This window comes from Pyxicephalus adspersus, chromosome 2 (genome assembly GCF_032062135.1).
Source record: "Pyxicephalus adspersus chromosome 2, UCB_Pads_2.0, whole genome shotgun sequence".
Classification (NCBI taxonomy): Eukaryota; Metazoa; Chordata; class Amphibia; order Anura; family Pyxicephalidae; genus Pyxicephalus; species Pyxicephalus adspersus.
In genome coordinates, this window is record NC_092859.1 from 116,022,299 (window position 1) to 116,040,512 (window position 18,214).

General features: G+C 37.0%; 1 protein-coding gene across 1 annotated transcript in view; it reads right to left on the reverse strand.

Annotated features, from left to right (window-relative positions):
- The window catches only part of SHANK3 (SH3 and multiple ankyrin repeat domains 3), a 181,501-nt gene that overhangs the window by 159,470 nt on the left and 3,817 nt on the right, over positions 1 to 18,214 (reverse strand). The window contains exon 2 of the mRNA XM_072402006.1: positions 14,152 to 14,247. Within this exon, the coding sequence (XP_072258107.1) occupies positions 14,152 to 14,162 (11 nt within the window). The 5' untranslated portion in view covers positions 14,163 to 14,247. The remainder of the gene's footprint in view (positions 1 to 14,151; positions 14,248 to 18,214) is intronic.

An 18,214-nucleotide genomic window follows, 5' to 3' on the forward strand; every position in this document is an offset into this window, starting at 1 on the left:
CGGTAGCTCCGATTTCTGCATCCTGCACCAGCCTGGTAAATTTGTATGTGTGAGTAGGGGAGGGGTACACTTTGGCATCCCTACTTTGTGAGCAATGGGAGCTTTTCCTATAACTAATGCTGAGTCTAGGCAAAATATTTCTTCTGGATTCATGTTTGTTTTCAGGGTGTCTAAACTTACCAAACTTCAGCAAGATAATTAATAGAGCATTAGGCCATAAGGAAAAGGCATTATGGGAAAGCCCACAGACAAAACAACACTTGTAAATGAGGTACCCTAATAAATATATGTTTTTTGTGGCCAATTTTAGCATATCATCATTAGTGTAGACTCATTGTAAAAAAAATTTGTACTCCCTTAGTGCCAGTAATGCTAAGATCACTGGACGTTTAAGCGTGTTGAGCAAAACCAAGCACCTTTTAGATTTTTTAACAGCCGTGCCGTTCCTGCATATTGCATGGACATGCAGAGGCTGTTATACAGAATGTACAATCTACTTGCAGCACCATTAAATCCAGTTAGGAAAAGAAATACAATTAAATGGATCTGTATAAAATGATGGATGAGGTGCTGAAACTAAACACCTGGGATAAAGAAATGATCAATTACATGCTTTGGGTTTTGGGATATTTCCAGCCTCCCTAATGCAGAAGAGGTCCACTGTGTAAAAGATAGAACTCTATTTTCATTTGGCTGTATATATCTTGTGAGCATTCATTTACAAATGTATCTTTTTTTTCTATAAATGTACAGAATATATTGTCATAAGAAAAAGAAAAAAAAAAGAAAATGCAAACAACAAGTATATGTCACAAGAAGAATGGTCTTTTTAGTTAAACATTTTATAAAAGTCTAAACTGTGAAATAGAAAAACAGATTGATACAATAGGGAGGGTGTATAGTACCACATACACATGCTACATTTTCAAATCAGCAATGATTCTGTGCATGTTGATGGTGATGGATTAGAGGAAAAAAAACAATAAGGTGGATTTACTAAAGGAATAGAAGTTGATCACATATCAAAGAGAATGTGAACATTACAAAGGTCACCTGCAGTAGCTTTCACAATAAACACACTGGCGAATGGCTGTGGCACAGAAGAGCTGGGACAAAAGGCTTTTAGGAAACGTATGATTCCACAGGATCTTGGTGTTGTTTACTGGACGAACTGGTCTGAGTGATCTTTAGCAGACAGACTGACTGGAATTATGATTGCTTGCCTGCTTTAAAACTATTTGGAATTGGAACCTAGCTGCCCTGCTTACCCTTTACCCCATTCTCGCAAACAGCAACCCCTGAAAATGGACAGAATTGCTTTTGGGTTTGTTGAAATACACACACATTTGCCTTATTTACTAAGATTACTGAACATTTATTCTGCTGAATAAATAGTCTCTATTCCTTTAGTAATGTAAACCTATAACTGAAAAAAGTCTGTTTCTTTCAGGCATGTCCCATCGTCCACAAGTAAACTATAACCTTATGTCTTCTACAACGTAGTGGTAACAAACCCTGATGTCAGGCCTAATTCTATGGCTTCTAAGATGTATGATGAGAAACCCTGAAGTCAATGCATAGCCACAAACCCTGCCAAGCTCGAAGGATACATGTCAGGACTGGTAAAACCCTCTGCTTTTGTTTTAGGCAAACTTATTTTATCCACCTGTTTGGAAAATTCCCAAGCATACTTTACATCGCAAATCTTTATGCACTAAATTTCATTTTGTCAACTTAAAAGTGTTTTTTTTTTTTTATTTGTTATTTTACTTTTTTGCAGAAGTACAGCAGGGGGCACACTTCCAGATCCCTGCTGTATTGGATTGGACACCAATCCAAGTATTGTATCTAAGCCCTAACCTTTGCTAAATCCTTCACAAAGCATGGATGCTACACTATCATTGTGCTGTGAAAAAATAAAATTTTATTTGAATTTAAAAAAATATTAATTGTTCACAAAAATAAAATACTATACTTGGTGTTGTCTCTCTAATCCTTCACTTTCTGTGCTTCTTTGTCAGTTAAAGTCTTTGTCCATAGAGACATGTCTCTGTTATCTGTAAGCAGACAGTAGCATGGACCTGTGGAATATTTTAGGGTGGAATTAAATGCATGATAATTGTGATTTGATTACCTTAAAAACAGTTGACACAACCCTGGTAAAGTGTCACTTTGCAACTGTAGAAGCCCATCTCAGGCTTGCCCCATATTTCTGATTGATGACAGCGATTGTAGCATGATTTAAGAGGGACATATCGGAAAAGGAAGGAAGTCAGTAAATTTCTCATTTTGGGATCCTAAACAGAGAGACCTGCATATTAAAACATTCCTAGGTCTCTATATGATGGTAAGTCTAGATACCAATAGGTGCCCTTTTTTCAAAACTTCAGTCATTGTAGTAAGCCAACACAGATCTCTTATAAGAATCAATGGTTTCTACAAAATGATAATTTTCTTTTTCATTCTCTCTCAACATTGAAGATATATAAAACCAGAAAAATTAAACTACATTTTCTTACAATGAATACAACATATATTTAAAAAAATCTAGGAACACAATACAAAGACTATAACATATTCAAGCCTCAAAGCAATCAACAGAGGTCATTTTTTTTACGAATGTGCTTTTTACAGTAAAATATAATTCTAACAATGAGATTTAGTTATATATACAAGGGGGTGCTGAGAAGATCCAGGCTCTGGCCCTTTTCCAGATTAAATAGAAAAATGAGTGTGGGGGCATATGACAGCCTAATATCTTAGTATGTAACTGTGCAAATATCAGGTCTTTGCGATTCTTAAAACTGTTTTTTCTTTTAGTGATAAGCTGTGATGGCAGAGGTACAAGCAAGTTTTACGTCGTTGGAGTTACAGGCCGTCATGAAGTTTTTGTTTCTCCAGGGAGAAGTGTCCTTCCTACAGCACTGTCAAAACCTGGATATCTCGTTTCAAGACAGGGAATTTCACCGTTGAAGATGAGCCCCGCAGTGGGCGACCCCCAACCTCAACTGACCCGGCAACCTGCGATGCTGTCTATGAGCTGAATTATTGAGGACCGGCGAATATCCACAAAAAAGATAGCCCAGATACTTGACAACTCACGGGAGAGTGTTGGGTTTGTTATCACCTCTATCCTAGACATGCACAAGCTTTCAGCGAAGTGGGTGCCGAAATGTTTGAACAGTGATCAGAAGAAGTAATGAGTTGAAGCATCCAAAGCCGTTTTGGCCAATTTTGAAGCTGCACAGGACTTTTTTGGCTAGACTAGTGACTGAGGTTGAAACCAGGCTCCACATCTATGATCCTGAAACCAAGGAACAGTCAAAGGAATAGCGCCACAGCGGGTCCCCGTGGCCAAAGAAGTTCCGACCCAGAAATCGTCCAAAAAAGTCATGGCGTCCGTTTTCTGGGACAGTATTCTGTTGGTGGACTACCTACCTCATGGCTCTAGTATCACCGGACAGTATTATGCTAAACTCCTGGACCAGCTGAAGGAGGCAATTAAGACAAAACGCAGTGGAAAGTTGACCAAAAGGATCTTTTTTTTTTGCAGGACAATGCACCTGCGCACACACCATCCCCCCTACTCACCTGACGTGGCCCCTTCGGACTATTATCTGTTCCTGAATTTGAAGAAACACCTGAAGGGGCAACGTTTTGGGGACATTTCTGACGTCAAAGATGCTGCTGAGAGCTGGTTTTCGGCCCAACCAAAGGACTTTTATTTGAACGATCTAGAAAAGCTGCAACTACGCTGTACCAAGTGCATCAAGTGTTGAATAGATGTGTTATTTCATAACTCTGGCTCTCTTCTTTCTGGGCAAAGCCAGGAACTTCTCAGCTCCCCCTCGTAACATACACACAACTGCAATTTAACAGTTAAAACAACCCCTTGTCTAACCCGTGCAGTTTATATGGTCGTCATGCTTTTTTACTTTAACAACTGATCCTGTTTAAAACAAAATCTCCTACAATGTTGTGTAACTAAATTTTTGTAATCTGATCAAAATGAATAAATGAACACAATTGTAACACAGATTTCACTTTTCACTATCACCTTCACTGTATTTTATGTTTTGGTTTCACTGGTAATAAAATAGCATTGTCATATTTTATATATTTAGACATGTAAAAGTAGGTATACCGTATAGAAATTGCTGACTTTACAACAAATATGAACCAAATAATAGATCCTTTTTCAACCGGCGCCTACAGAAAATTAAATACTTGACCATATGCAACAATATTTGATATTTGTGTTGTACTTCTTTGTCCTAACCTAATATAACAAAATGCATATTTGTCATATCAAAAAAGTGTTGTCTTTGCTAATGATGAGTGTGGTGTAATCAAGACAGGATAATAAAAACTTATTAGGGCATATCAACTAACATCCCAAAAAACTCTTTTTTGACTGGTACGCAACATCAGACAATGTTTGTAGGTGTAGCCCAGACATCTGTTGAAGGTGTGGGGTACACAGGGGAATAGATTCTGAACCAGAAACATTCCAGGTTTGCTGGATCACCCAGGTAAACTAATGAAACTATATCTTCTCCAGCCTTGGAGAGCTTTATATTATTACTGATTCCTTTTTTTCAATAATTTACACATTTCTTTTAATATTTGTTTCTCTCTCCTATACTTTACTGTTACTCTACTGTTTTTATGCCATGAGCCCCAAATAGCCTTTCGAATCTCTTTAGATATATCCCTGTGTTAGGCATAAATCTATTTCCTAATAGACTATTGCTGGTACATAACGAACATGCCACAAACTTAAGGCTGGTTGTTATACCTTACTACTTAGGTCAAGTAATAACCTCCAAATCAAAAAACAAGAAAAAATAAAAAAAAAAGATATAAACAGGAACCTTAGCTGAACAATATTTCTTTCCTCTAAAGAAATTGTAAAACCCTTTAGATATTTGGAAAGCAAGTTCCTGCTGAAAAGGAAATGTGTAATAATCTCACTGGAGAGATTTGTTGCATCTGACCTAAGTGAACCATGACATAGATGTTAAATCCCATGCAATATATTCAGGTCATACTGGGGCAATTTAGGTATACGGAAACTAGCTCTTAACATGTAGGTCTGGGTTTCCCAAGACTAATGCAGGTCAAATCAACTGTGTCATTTTCAGGAAGGCCTGAAAAATTCCATTGTAAATGAATGTTATATTTAGTAACTTGTGTGATATCTTTCATAGACCAGGACCAAGATGCATTCTGTAGTTCCTGATAAGACTTGGAATAAATGGTATTTGCCTATTTTATGAGTATAGTTGTTAGATGTTTTCGTTCAGTAAATTCTCTATATGCTATCACAGGATTGCTATTGGATTTTTTTAAACTGTAATTTTATAACCTCCGCTGGTATTGATTTATCCTTGCCTTCTGGATCATTACAATATTGTATGAACTAAATAATACTAAGTATTTGTAATTCATTAATTTCTCTGGTGTGAAGGCAGCACAGCAACCCCAGAACATTTAAAGAGATAAGGTTTTAATAATTTATTTTGTTTTCTCTGTCCACTCATACATTTATTAAAATATTTCAGTTTGGTCTCCTCTGTTTATAAAGTCACATTCAGGTAACCTTAACAGTATCAGTACTTTTTTCCCTACACAGCAATTTATTCCATGGTAAACTACACAGCTTGTATTCACTGTTTTTTTTCATCTTCAGAAGTTTTATAAACACAGATTTTATCACCTGCAAGAAGTTCCTGCAGTATATTTATTACTCTCAGATTCTTTGTCATTTGAATTATTACTATATATATACTGTCTGCCTGACTGTGAACTTGTGGAAGCCCAAGTTTTCAGGTGAACTGCCCTGAACATTCAGGTGAAATGTCCAAAGTGTAGCACATGGGCCCATGCTTACTTCAGATTTTCAGTTTTCTGTTGTATAATGAGCCTTAAAATCTCTTCAAGTCATGATTATCATTAAACTGTCACATGCCAGTGCCCACATTACAAAAACATGTAGTTAGGTTATTTGGCTACCCCCCAAAATTGACCTTAGACTGTAATAAAGACATATGACTATGGTAAGGACATTAGATTGTGAGCCCCTTTAAGGGACAGCTAGTTACATGAAAAAAATTAATTATTATTTACATTTTCTCATGAGCATTTGTTAACACGTGAACTGATCTTTATTAAAACCTCAAAAATAATGAGTTTTATTAACAAACAACATTTTACATTAGTATAGGTTTATTAAATAAATGCTTTAAACCATCAGTCAATGATGGAAAATGCAAGGTCTTCCATTCATGCTTTGTGAGTTTTTTGTATAAATACAGCTCAACTTACAAGTTAATTACAATGTCCCAGAATATTTCCAAAGTTGAATAAAAAATACATGTAAGTTTTCTGTACATTAAAGTGAAAGTACAGAAAGGGACACCCTTTTTTAGGCTAGCTACTAAATTTTCCAATTTATTGCAAAGCCCCTGAACTTACGGTAGCATTGTCACCAGAATTACAGGGAATAGGTCCCTACAGGCAACTGAATCAACCATTGACATATTCTACAAACAAGCATAAACAACTGTATTTATAGTGCCAGCCAGGGGTTACTATTTACATTACATCATTACACGGGTGATGGGGTGGCTATCTGTGGGTCCTCAAACTTTCAGATTCTAAATGAGCACTTATAAATGAAAGTATAACCCTAGACTTAGGACAAAAAAACATTGTTAATGTTAGCAATGGAATTCTACCTTCTATACCAGGCATGAGCAAACTACTACCCGCGGGCCATATACGAATTGTTGGGCTGTTCATTTTGGCATGTCAAATATTATTACAAAATTGTCCAGTGGCAAAAAAAGGGTGACCAACCGCACTGTTCCCACTGAAATTGAATGTAATTTCAATGTAAGTTTTCTTTCCATCTCATACTGGACCGACCGGTCTGTCAAATTTTAAAAATCATTGTGGCCCCTGAGCCAAAAAGTTTGCCCCTCCTGTTCCATACTCTTTATTTATGGAAAAATTACACATTTTTGGAGCTTGAATCTTGAGTGCGTGCTGGGGGGGGGGGGGGGGGGTCCAATTATTTTCAAAATCAGAAGCCTGGCTTAAAAATGGGTGTCCCAAACAGTACTTTAACTTTGCATAAAACTACATGCTCCCATTTTTTATATGTTTGTGTCTCCCAAATGTTTCAAGCAATTAAGGTGATAATAGCATGTTCAGGAGTTTTGCAATTACCTTTCAAACGACAATATAAATTTGTAAAATATAAAATTCTCTCCTCGTAAATATAAGATCTTTGCAGCAAAATCAACAACACAAAAATTGCTTTCCCATGCCTACTAATCAGTTTTGTCCAGCAGTTAGGAAGCTTCTGGCTCCTAGCTTATATATAAAGCTGTTTTATATTATTTATAGTTTGTATTACGTGAATGTACTACTTCACATTGTGGCACATGTAACTAAAATTGATGTCAGGACCCTGAAAACACCATTCTAAAACATCTTCTGTCTGAGGTATTATTGTAGTGTTATTGTCATATTCAGTGACCCAGCTTTATTTAGGTTTTAGATCACAGATAGAGTGCCCTGAAAGTTTACTTCAAAATATCCTGATACCAGTTTTAATTTATTGATTTCTCATTGTTCATAAAGAGCTCAGTGCTTAAGGCAGCAAAGCGGACCCACACTAATTTCTTTCCTGTAATATATACTTTACCAATGGGAAATGGTTTTGGCAAAAAATAATGGTGAGCACAGTACACAAAAAGTATATCTTTTGTCTCATCTGTTTATGGAACATGTGATGTGTAATAAGTAGCCTATAGCACATAGGAGAGGCACCAATGCTTTTTTCTCTGTATAGTAACTGCGCAGCGAATTGTTCATTGTTTTCTTATAACAAACTTACAGACACAAATGCCATTGTTACACCTCATCCCCTAGTATTGCGCCTACCCCTACAGAGTCCCTAAAGTGGACCTTTTAGTAGGTTACTTGTTTGCATGAACATATTCCTGGCTACTCTGTAATTTTGTAGCATGTCATAAGGTGAAAAGCTTGCCCTTAACATGTAAAAAATGATATCTGATACTCAGTCAATTATCATTTTTTATCATCTGAAAACTATCTGCTTTACTTTAATTTTTAGTACTGTTAAAATCCCTTTGTAGCTTCCACAATTGTCCTTTGAAAATGGGCTAAACTTTTTTTTTGCACATGAACATGTTTTTAACCTCCTTGCAGTTAAGCCCGACCTTCGCTCGGGCAAAAAAAAACTGCAAGGATGGTTAAGCCCGAGATTTTGTACATCCTTACTTACCTGGTCCCCCTGTGCTCATCCAGCGTCGTCCTCCATCGATCATCGTCCGCCGATCTCTCCAGCGTCGGGTGCCTTCGTCGGGTGACAGCAGGACCGGTAAGAAGCCGGCCGGCATCTTGTGTTCCGCCCGCCGGCATCTTGTGTTCCGCCCGCCGGCATCCTGTGATCCGCCGTGCCAGCGGATCACAAGATGCCGGCTGGTGGAACACAAGATGCCGGCCGGCGGAACACAAGATGCCGGCCGGCATCTTACCTGGACCCGCTGATCATCCCACGTCCTCCTCGTTCCAGCGCCGGATGATCTCTGCAGGGAGAAGCCGTCCGGCGGAGAAAAAAAAAACCGGACGGCTCCTCCCTGCGTGCGTGATGACGTCGGCGCGTGTGCGGGAAATTCAAACTGAAACTCATTCATTCATTTTGTATTGGATTCAATACAAACTCCTGTATTGAATCCAATACAAAATGATTCAAATAAATACAAAGTATATAATTGGTAAATTCAAACTGTCATTTTGTATTGGATTGGATACAAACTTGCGTATCCAATCCAATACAAAAAATAAAAAAAAAATAAAACTAAATAACTTGGAAATTCAAATTTATATTTTGTATTTGATTGGATACAAACTTGCGTATCCAATCCAATACAAAATAATTCAAATAATTACAAAGTATATACCTGGTAAATTCAAACTGTCATTTTGTATTGGATTGGATACAAACTCCAGCATCCAATCCAATACAAGAAAATAAAAAAAAATAAAATAAAAGTAAATAACTTGGAAATTCAAATTCTTATTTTGTATTGGATTGGATACAAACTCCCGTATCCAATCAAATACAAAATAATTCAAAACAAACTCCAATAAATACAGAATCAAAGTTTTAAAAATTGCCACACTAGGGAGGTGTTTTAGAATAATATAGTACTTTACAATATACAGAGTTACTGCTTTTTCAGTATTTATGATTTGTTTACATTGCTGATTTTTGTGTTTTTCCTTTAATTTTATTAAAAGTAATTTTTTTTTTTTTTACATGATTGTGTGTTTCAAACATTTTTTATATTCATATTATCTACTAGAACCCCTGTTCGGACATATTTCTGTAAGTTACAGGTCTACAATTTAAAAAAAAATTTCATGAAAAACAGTGGATCACTTTTGGTACAGAAATCTAGACCTCAGTGTAACGCTTAGGTGGTTAATACAAAGATCAGGTATCCAGAATTGTATGATTCTTTTTAAATACAGCCTGCAGGCCACAATCACATTTAGCTTGATTGGAACACCTGGCTCAAGAATCAGACTACCTCATCAACCTCATTGGGAAATGTATTACTTTAAAAGGTTTTAACCCTTTCTTATTCTATCAAAACCTAACAAAAAAAATCTACCTATTGAATTTGAGGGTCCGCTTTCCCTTCCAAAACATCTTCTGTTGTGTGATACTTCCACCACCTCCTAGATTGTAAGCTATTTTGGGCAGGGTCCTCTCCTCCTCCTGTCTGTATCTGTCTGTCATTTGCGACCCCTATTTATTGTACAGCGCTGTTTTTTATTATTATTATTATTATTATTATTATTATTAATAATATTAATAATAATAATAACAATAATATTACATGTACACATAGCAAGTGATTAGGGGAGGGACCCAGACCTTGTTTTTTAGTGGAAGGTCCACCTAAATGGAAACTGTACAATAAATATGGAGGCTGTGATAGCTGACTTCTGAAAATGTTGGTCACCTGACTGTTATAATTATCTAACTGCTTTGAATCTTTCATAGGCACTGATCTGAAACAAGCATGACGATTAGGAATTCTGATTTGTCTCTAACTTCACAGAACACATTGAAGCCTGAGAAAAACCATTATTGCCAAGCATTTAGTATAAAGGAGGTCCCATGTTTCTTCTAGGTATCACCTTTTAGTGAAGATTACCTTTGCTTATGAATTTTTCATCATGTGTTCAGTGTGACTTGGCCTGATTCATCCTGTATTTATTATCATGATGTAAACGAAGATTTACATTTCGAAATCTTTTTACTTAGAAATCCAGAATATGTATCATAGTTCTTAACTATGTCCTTGCAAATATGCATGCTACCAACATAACGCATACTATATTAATAGAACATAGAATGTGTATACAAGTAGTTTGCTGTTTCCCAGCTCATAAAGCATTAATTTCCTTGGAAAAATATATTTAAAAATTTTAAAGGTATTTAAAATGAAGCAAGAAAGCTAGATGGAAAATAATAAATGTACTATGCTATTCATTGACCGCTTTTGCCTTGCCTTCTAGTCTGTGATTTCTACATAAAGCCATATAGTAATTCTTTACACACGTTCCAAGCAATATAATGAAAAGCTGTATGCTGGACTCTGGAGCTGTATGTAGCTGTAAGATGAAAAACACCCTTTGTAAAGATCTGACCTCTTGTTTTTTCCCCACTTTTATGATGAATAATTGTATTTTAAATCTGTTTTTCTGTTTTGTTGATCCTTGGTAAAATGAAAAAAAGAATGTATTTTTACATACAGTTAGCATTAAAAATCTGTTTTATTATAGGTTATATTCAACCTATATGTAGACTGGGAGATGAAAGGTCCGCACTAAGATCAGCACTAAAAATCAGGTTCTGCTACATTTACATGTACTGAGGCATTTGTATTCTTCTGCTCCTTCATTGTCCAAACAGCAAGCTGTGGGTGGGGAAGTGATGCCACTATTTTTATGTGTATGTAAATCCTAACAATCAAATTCTTTCATTTGCCTTCTTTTGGTCCGGTCAATATAAAATTAAAAGTATTTTAATAAGTCTGAAGTTGAAAACATATCTGGTAATTTTGCCAATAATCCAGTAGACTTCTAACTGCAACTGAAATCTGCAGTATTACCCGAAGCTGTATTATGAGTCCTGCCCAATTCACCTATGTGAGCTACAGAACAGCTTCTCCTTCAGTTAGAAAGATCAGAATAGAGACAAGTGTTCAGTAGTTCTAAAACACCTCCTGTCCTAGGCTGACAATGCAGTTCCTGTATAGATACAGCACAGTATGTAAGCACTGTCACCCTAAAATAAGAAAAACCTAATGCAGTCACCATATCTAAGGGCCAGTAATCTGAAATACATTGCATTGTTGTTTTAGGTACAGTTGAAGAACAGAAAAAGAGATTTCCTCCTTTTGGCTGTGCTGACTGGCAAAGATGTATAAACTGAAAAAATGGCTGAGCAGGATCACAAACCTGTGTTATATATGAAAATCAACATTTGTGGATTTCAACATTGCATTTAACAGTTTGGCTAAAACTTCCCTTTATGAGGCTATCAGCATTGTAATATGATGGGACACATTTACTACACAAATAGGAAAAATGTATCCGTCCTGTCAAACTCTTTGAGCAAACATGTATAGATGGAGAAGAATAGGGGTTAGATATTTAAACTATATTTATTATGTCCTTACTATTAAAGCTGTGGGTCTAGAAGCCTAAAATCTGATACAATACTAAAGCAGACTATATATCCATATGAATAACATTCATCATAACTGCACTGGACATTCTATATATGATAATTCTGCAAACAGACAAAGTTGGGGAGTGGAAACAAACCTAGCTGCAAATGCTGTACAATGAAAAAGAAATAATGAGCTGCATTTCCTGTCCTGAAGACACATCCAAATTTAAAGGGAAATCATTGCAGTTAAACCCAAATAATCATCAATTAGTGTTATTGTGCTATTACCAAAACCCACCTACCAAAGCAGGAATGTAGTTACAAAGTAAGTCAGGTTGAAAAAAGACATAGGTCCATCAAGTTCAACCACTATGGAAAAAACATATCCCAGATAAAAAAAACCCTATTGCATAGCTGATCCAGAGGAAGGCTAAAAAAACAAACTCTGATACAATTTGCTCCAACAGGGGAAAAAAATCCTTCCTGATTCCATGAGGCATACGGATGTTCCCTGGATCAACAGTCTCTGTTATCTTACTTTAAATACCCAGTTATTTTCTGTGCTTTTAGAAAAACATCCAGCTTTTTCCTAAAGCAATCCATAGTAGTTGCTGAAACTACTTCCTGAGGGAGCTGATTCCACATTTTCACAGACCTTACAGTGAAGAATCCCTTCCTTATCCGGAGCGTAAACCTATTTTCCTCCAGATGCAAAGAGTGCCCTCTTGTTCTTTGTAATGATCTCAAAGTGAATAATGGGGAAGAGAGTTCTCTACATGGACCGTTTATATATTTATACATGTTGATCATATCCCCCCTTAAACGTTTCTTCTCAAGGGAGAATAGATTCAGTTCAGCTAATCTCTCCTCATAGCGGAGCTCCTCCATTCCTTTTATAGCTTTAGATATTGCAGCTTGGCATTGCATGCTGTTATTAAGTCTATGATCTACCAGAACCCCCAGATCCTTTTCCATTTCTGACTCCCCCAAATGTATTCCCCCTAGACAGTATGAAGCATGCATGTTGTTAGTGGCATGGACCTTTCTTCAGACCACTTGGTATGTGCCTTTAGTTGATATATTTAGAAAATAAATGGGTGCATTAACATTTCTAGTGTGTGCTTCCAGTTAGAATATCATCATGAATGCACTAATTCATATATATGTGTCCAGGCTGTCCAACTCAAGTTTGAAGGCCAAAAATAAGCCAGGATTTTCTGACTCTTTGTAAACCAAACCTTATTAAATGAACTGAAATGTATGTGGAGTTTGTACAGCCCTGGTCTACATACACATTAATGATGTAAGTCTTCCATTTACCATGACATAACTTTTTAGCTGGTACACAAAACCACAAAGCTATTTCCTCGCCTGTATCTTGTTTTACTCTTACAATGTGCCGTGTTTGCTATATAGTTAAATCTTTGCAACTTTTAAATCAACTCCCCCACAGCACCGCATGACTTTAAAAACCAGCAGGTGAGTGTTAATCCTGAGATCATCCATATATCATGCACACAAATGGTAAAAGAAACATTATTCTGAGCAGCTTTAATGACCTCCTATCACAAATCATTACAATCTAAAGCAATCAGCACTTGAACATAGTCCTATGATATCTTTGCAATTTCAGCTAAATCACTTTAGTGCAGATAAAAACCTATATCACTGCATGACCCTTCTCAAATGATGGTTCTCTCTGCTCACTGTCACAGGCACATTTCTGACCTTAGTCACTGTAAATTGTAATTTAAAAAAAAAAAAAAAAACAACATTAGCTAAGCACTTTGGCTTGCTCTAATGGGCACTCTGATAGCAGACAAAAATAATTCACATACCTACTTACAATCACACATTTATTAAGAACAATGACGCGCATTTATATGCGTACATATACTGTACACCTACACATTCACACACATGCTTGCCCCACGCAATTACCTACCCACTCACACTGCTGCGTTAACAGTCACAATGATACACAGTGACACTATGAGACACATTTTCATTTACAAAAATGATAAAGGACCACAGAAGACATAAAGAGAGACAAGCCTGTGTGCGATGCATCCTGCAGAATGACAGGAATAAGGACGCAGAATGTGACAGAGGGGAGAGCATCTGGGCCTCTTAATGTTCAAGCTGTACCCTGGATCTCCATGTGGAGATTTTCACACTCTTGCTTTACCAGCTAATCTATATCTTATATATAATATTTTTATCTGTATTACTCCTTCTTGCTCACCTGTCCTCCCCTAACTTACAGGTGCCCCTTAAATCCCCAAGTCCCTATACTTTCCGCACTCATGCCAACTGACCCCGCACACACACATACTCAATGTTACTGTTCTCTGGTACTCTCTTACCTCTCTCTCATTTCTCTTCTCTCTTTTTACCTTCTCTTCAGTTTCAGAAAGAGAGCTCAGAGCGACATCACCATGGTAATAAGGTTGTGGGGATTGCTAGAGAAGGAGAGAGAGGGAGAATGTGAAAAGTGTGAACAGAGGTGATGGAAAAAGATGGGGGGTGTGCAAAAAAAAAAAAAGGAAGGAAGGATAGTAATAAAGGCACCCACTGGAGAAAGTGAGTGAGGTAGGAAAGGAATACTGGTGGAGGAAATGATTAGAAAGGGGGTGTGTAATCTGTGGGTGTATGCTGCGTTTGTTGAGAGGAAAGCTATGCATGTGCTAGAATTCTGTTCGAAGGATTTGTGTGACTTAATAGAGGGGGATGTGGTGGAATCTGAGCATTCTGTTCTGTTTTGGGAAACTAGGATGAGAAGTTGTATTATACAGAAAAGTATGCTGTATGCAGGACTAAATATTAGCCGTCAGATGCTTGATAGGATAGGTATTTGGAGGAGAGATGTGTTTAGGTCACCATGCCAGTACAGTCTGCGGTATTGAATAAGTAACAGCAAGCAATATTTCAAATTCACAATACTTATATTACATTGACTCTAAGCCAAATGGTGCTCTAGGCTGGAAAACAGAAGTGTTAACGCTTAAGTTCCACTTTATATCACAGTAAGTGTGCCAAACCTTGCACCCTGCACCAGGGCACCTGTGCCTAGGTTGTGGAAACCAAACATTTTACAGCAGTTGTCTGCATACATTTTACATGTATCTGATCTCTGTAGCTACTTTTCATGTGAAGTGATAGACTATCAATGTAGCCAGCCCCAGGTGTGTCCTCTGACATCTTCAAAGGACCACACATAATATCCAGGGAATATGATGGTAGAACACACTATTAGAGGCTGTGGACTTACAAGAAGCAATTATTAGATTCTTTGAACATGTGACAGATAACTCTAATGCTTTATGGATTTATGCTTAAGGAGACAGTCACAGCATGGAAACATACTATAACATGAGACTGCTAGAAATCACTGCTCCCAACAGCCCTCCTAAAATGTAATTTTGCCTCATTTAGTCTTTCTTAAGCAATATCAAATCATAAAAGAGTATTGAAAAGAAAGTAAAATACAGACTACCATATGCAGGGGCCCCAAGGGCCACACAATAAATAGCAAAGACCAGCTGGTTTAAGGTGATAACTAACAGCTCAGGAACACATTCTGGTAGAAAAATATCTTCTCTTAGTAAAGACACACTGCCTGTGTTGTAAACATTGAAACTTCTTTTATTCACATTGCTAATAAATACAGGAGTAAATTAGGTTTTGTTTTAAAGAGCTGCTTGTTCAGATTCTGCAAACACTTTAATGTGTATAATCTTAGTAAAGGGACTCTTTGAAATTCTAACCCAAAAGTTTTTTTCAGAAGAAGGCAAAATAAACAGAATGGGATCTATTTATAAAGCAAGGAGTCAGATATTCCCTCAAACATTCCCTGTGGAGAATCTTCCAGTTCTATGTGTTGCGATGGGCTTTATATATAGAGCCCAATGCGCAATTAGGTTTGCTTCCAAAAAACTCCCAGATTGCAGGCAGTAATACCACACTCTCTGGATCTACATTCTACAGATGCAATCTTTAATTATAGGGTATATTTTGTGCAAACTTTTTTGAAGCAATCTACTAAGTTTGTATAAACCAGTTTCAGTGGAACTGAAGTTGAATTGCAGCACTCTAGCAGTGCTTATAAATTGTAATTGCAGTTTTCAAAATATGAAATTTCAAAATCTTTCAAGGTTTTGGACTAATGTTCACTTATTTTTGTAATAATCTCCTTCACATAAACATTTCTTCTGGGAGAGTAGAGGGCAACATTGCAAGACAGTCAGGCTATATTACACTGCTTTGTTCCATAATTCTAGCAAATAAAGTTTTCTGAATAGGCAAACAAACACAAAATGGTCTCACCATTGAGCCTGACCCTATCTAGTCAAAGGCTTGGCAAGCTGTGCTGCTTTTAACTGTGTTGACTTACAATTAAGCTGTAACTTTTCATATATAGCACATATTTCAGCATTAGTTTGCCTTTTTTGTTATTAAATATAAACTATGTTCATGGCCAGTTCTATATGCTGTTTAATTAGCACTGGTAAAGCAGTTCTTTCTACCATTTTCACACAGTGTCTGGTTTAGTGGCTGCATTGGGCACTTTAAAGTAGAACTCCCAGGTGGATTAGATAGATACCTCATAAAACCTATGTTTTATATCTGTCTGTGTCTCCATGAGAGAGAATTAATCAATTTCTGTCCCACATGTCAGGGGTGCAGAAAGTGAAGGAAAACCTAAAATTGATAGTTGCCATTTAAACGGGGTGAGGAGGAATTCTTTCAACAGAAACATCTATTTGTAGGCAGGGGTCGGGTGCTACCGTCTACTGTGGCTAACCAAGGGTACAGAGGGTCAGTTAGTGACTTTGTCAGGTGGTTGTGGGGGTAACTTACTAGAATCTGAAAGCCCTCTTCAAAAAGTGGGCTCCTGATAGCTTCACCCTCGTGGGAATTAACGTAATATAAGGGGTACAAAGAACTACCAAAAAAGTTTTCAAGAATGTAAAAAACACGCTGACACCATAGCAAAACAATATTAATTGAAAGAAACACAACAAAGATTTACAGATTTCCTAAAAGTAATCTGTTTATGTCCTGAAAAGTATATTTAACTGCAATCACCTATTTGGTGATATAAATCTACCTTAAATAAAATGTTCATTAATACATCGACTCCTGATGGTAAAATGAAAAATCATTGGCCAGCACTATGCTGGAATCCCTTTGTTTGCATTAGCAGAATCTGGTCCGGAAACTGTCAGTGGCAGAATCAGCCACAGGATGTGCCATTAACAGATTGCAGTGATGGGAAATTCTGCCAAACTAGATGTTGGATTAATATCTGGGGACATAACTGAAGATTATTTTTTAAAACTTGGTAAGTATGTGATGTCTCTTTATTTTAATAAATGTTTTTTTCTACAGTGTCAGTGTATTTATTTAAATTTGTTTAACTCTCTGGGAATGAGAGAAGAGGACAATGTACCCTGTATGCTAGCTATTTATGTGTCCCCTTATATGTCCTCCCCCAACAAGCCCTTACAGCCAGTGATAGATTGTAGGAAAGAGTCCCTGTCCCTCAGGTATCGCCCCCCCCAACCCCCTGCACTGTTAAGATATGAGGCCTGATTTAATAAACCTCTCCAAGGCTGGAGAGGATACATTTTCACCAGTGAAGCTGGGTGATCCAGCAAACCTGGAATTATTTTTTTAAAGTCACTTGCTATTTGCTAGCAAAAGTTTTAAATCATGGACCAGATCTATTGCAGGTTTGCTGGATCAACCAGCTTCACTGATAAAAATGTATCCTCTTCAGCCTTGGAAAGTTTTAATAAATCAGACCCATGGAGTCTGTTATAGACAGGAAAGGGGGGCTCCAGGTGGCTGCCATCCCCTTTTAAGGTGGGACATCTTCTGACAGGTCCTCCTGAACCCCCTTCACCACCACTATCATCTCACTTAACTAGCAATTTTGGTGACAAAACCATGTTCAAGAATGTTGTAATTTATGTGAAGATTGAAATGAAATGCATATAGTTCTTTTGCTAGCTGTTAATTGAAGTTACATTTTGTACTCTCTTTCCAAATTTTTATTTTTATTTTTTAGTGGGGTGGTACAAACCAGACTTCCTTCCCCTTACTTCCAAAAACTGTTTAGGTTTGAAGAGAAATACAGGGGAAAAAACTCAGCAAGTTACTGGTCTGTAGGGACAAAGGCATGCAAGTTTCCTTAAAGCAAATGGTATGTAAGAAATGCAGTGACTCACACAGATGCTGACTGCAGAAAGAAAAATGTATTACAAGAGGGAGTAAAACAAATTACTTCATAGGCGGATGTATGGACAGAACAACCATGGGGCTATAATACCAAATAATTCATAAAAGTTATATATATCGCAATTATTGATTCCCAAGGTGAAATCCTCTACTAGATCTAAAATGAAAAGTTTTTTATTGTTGACT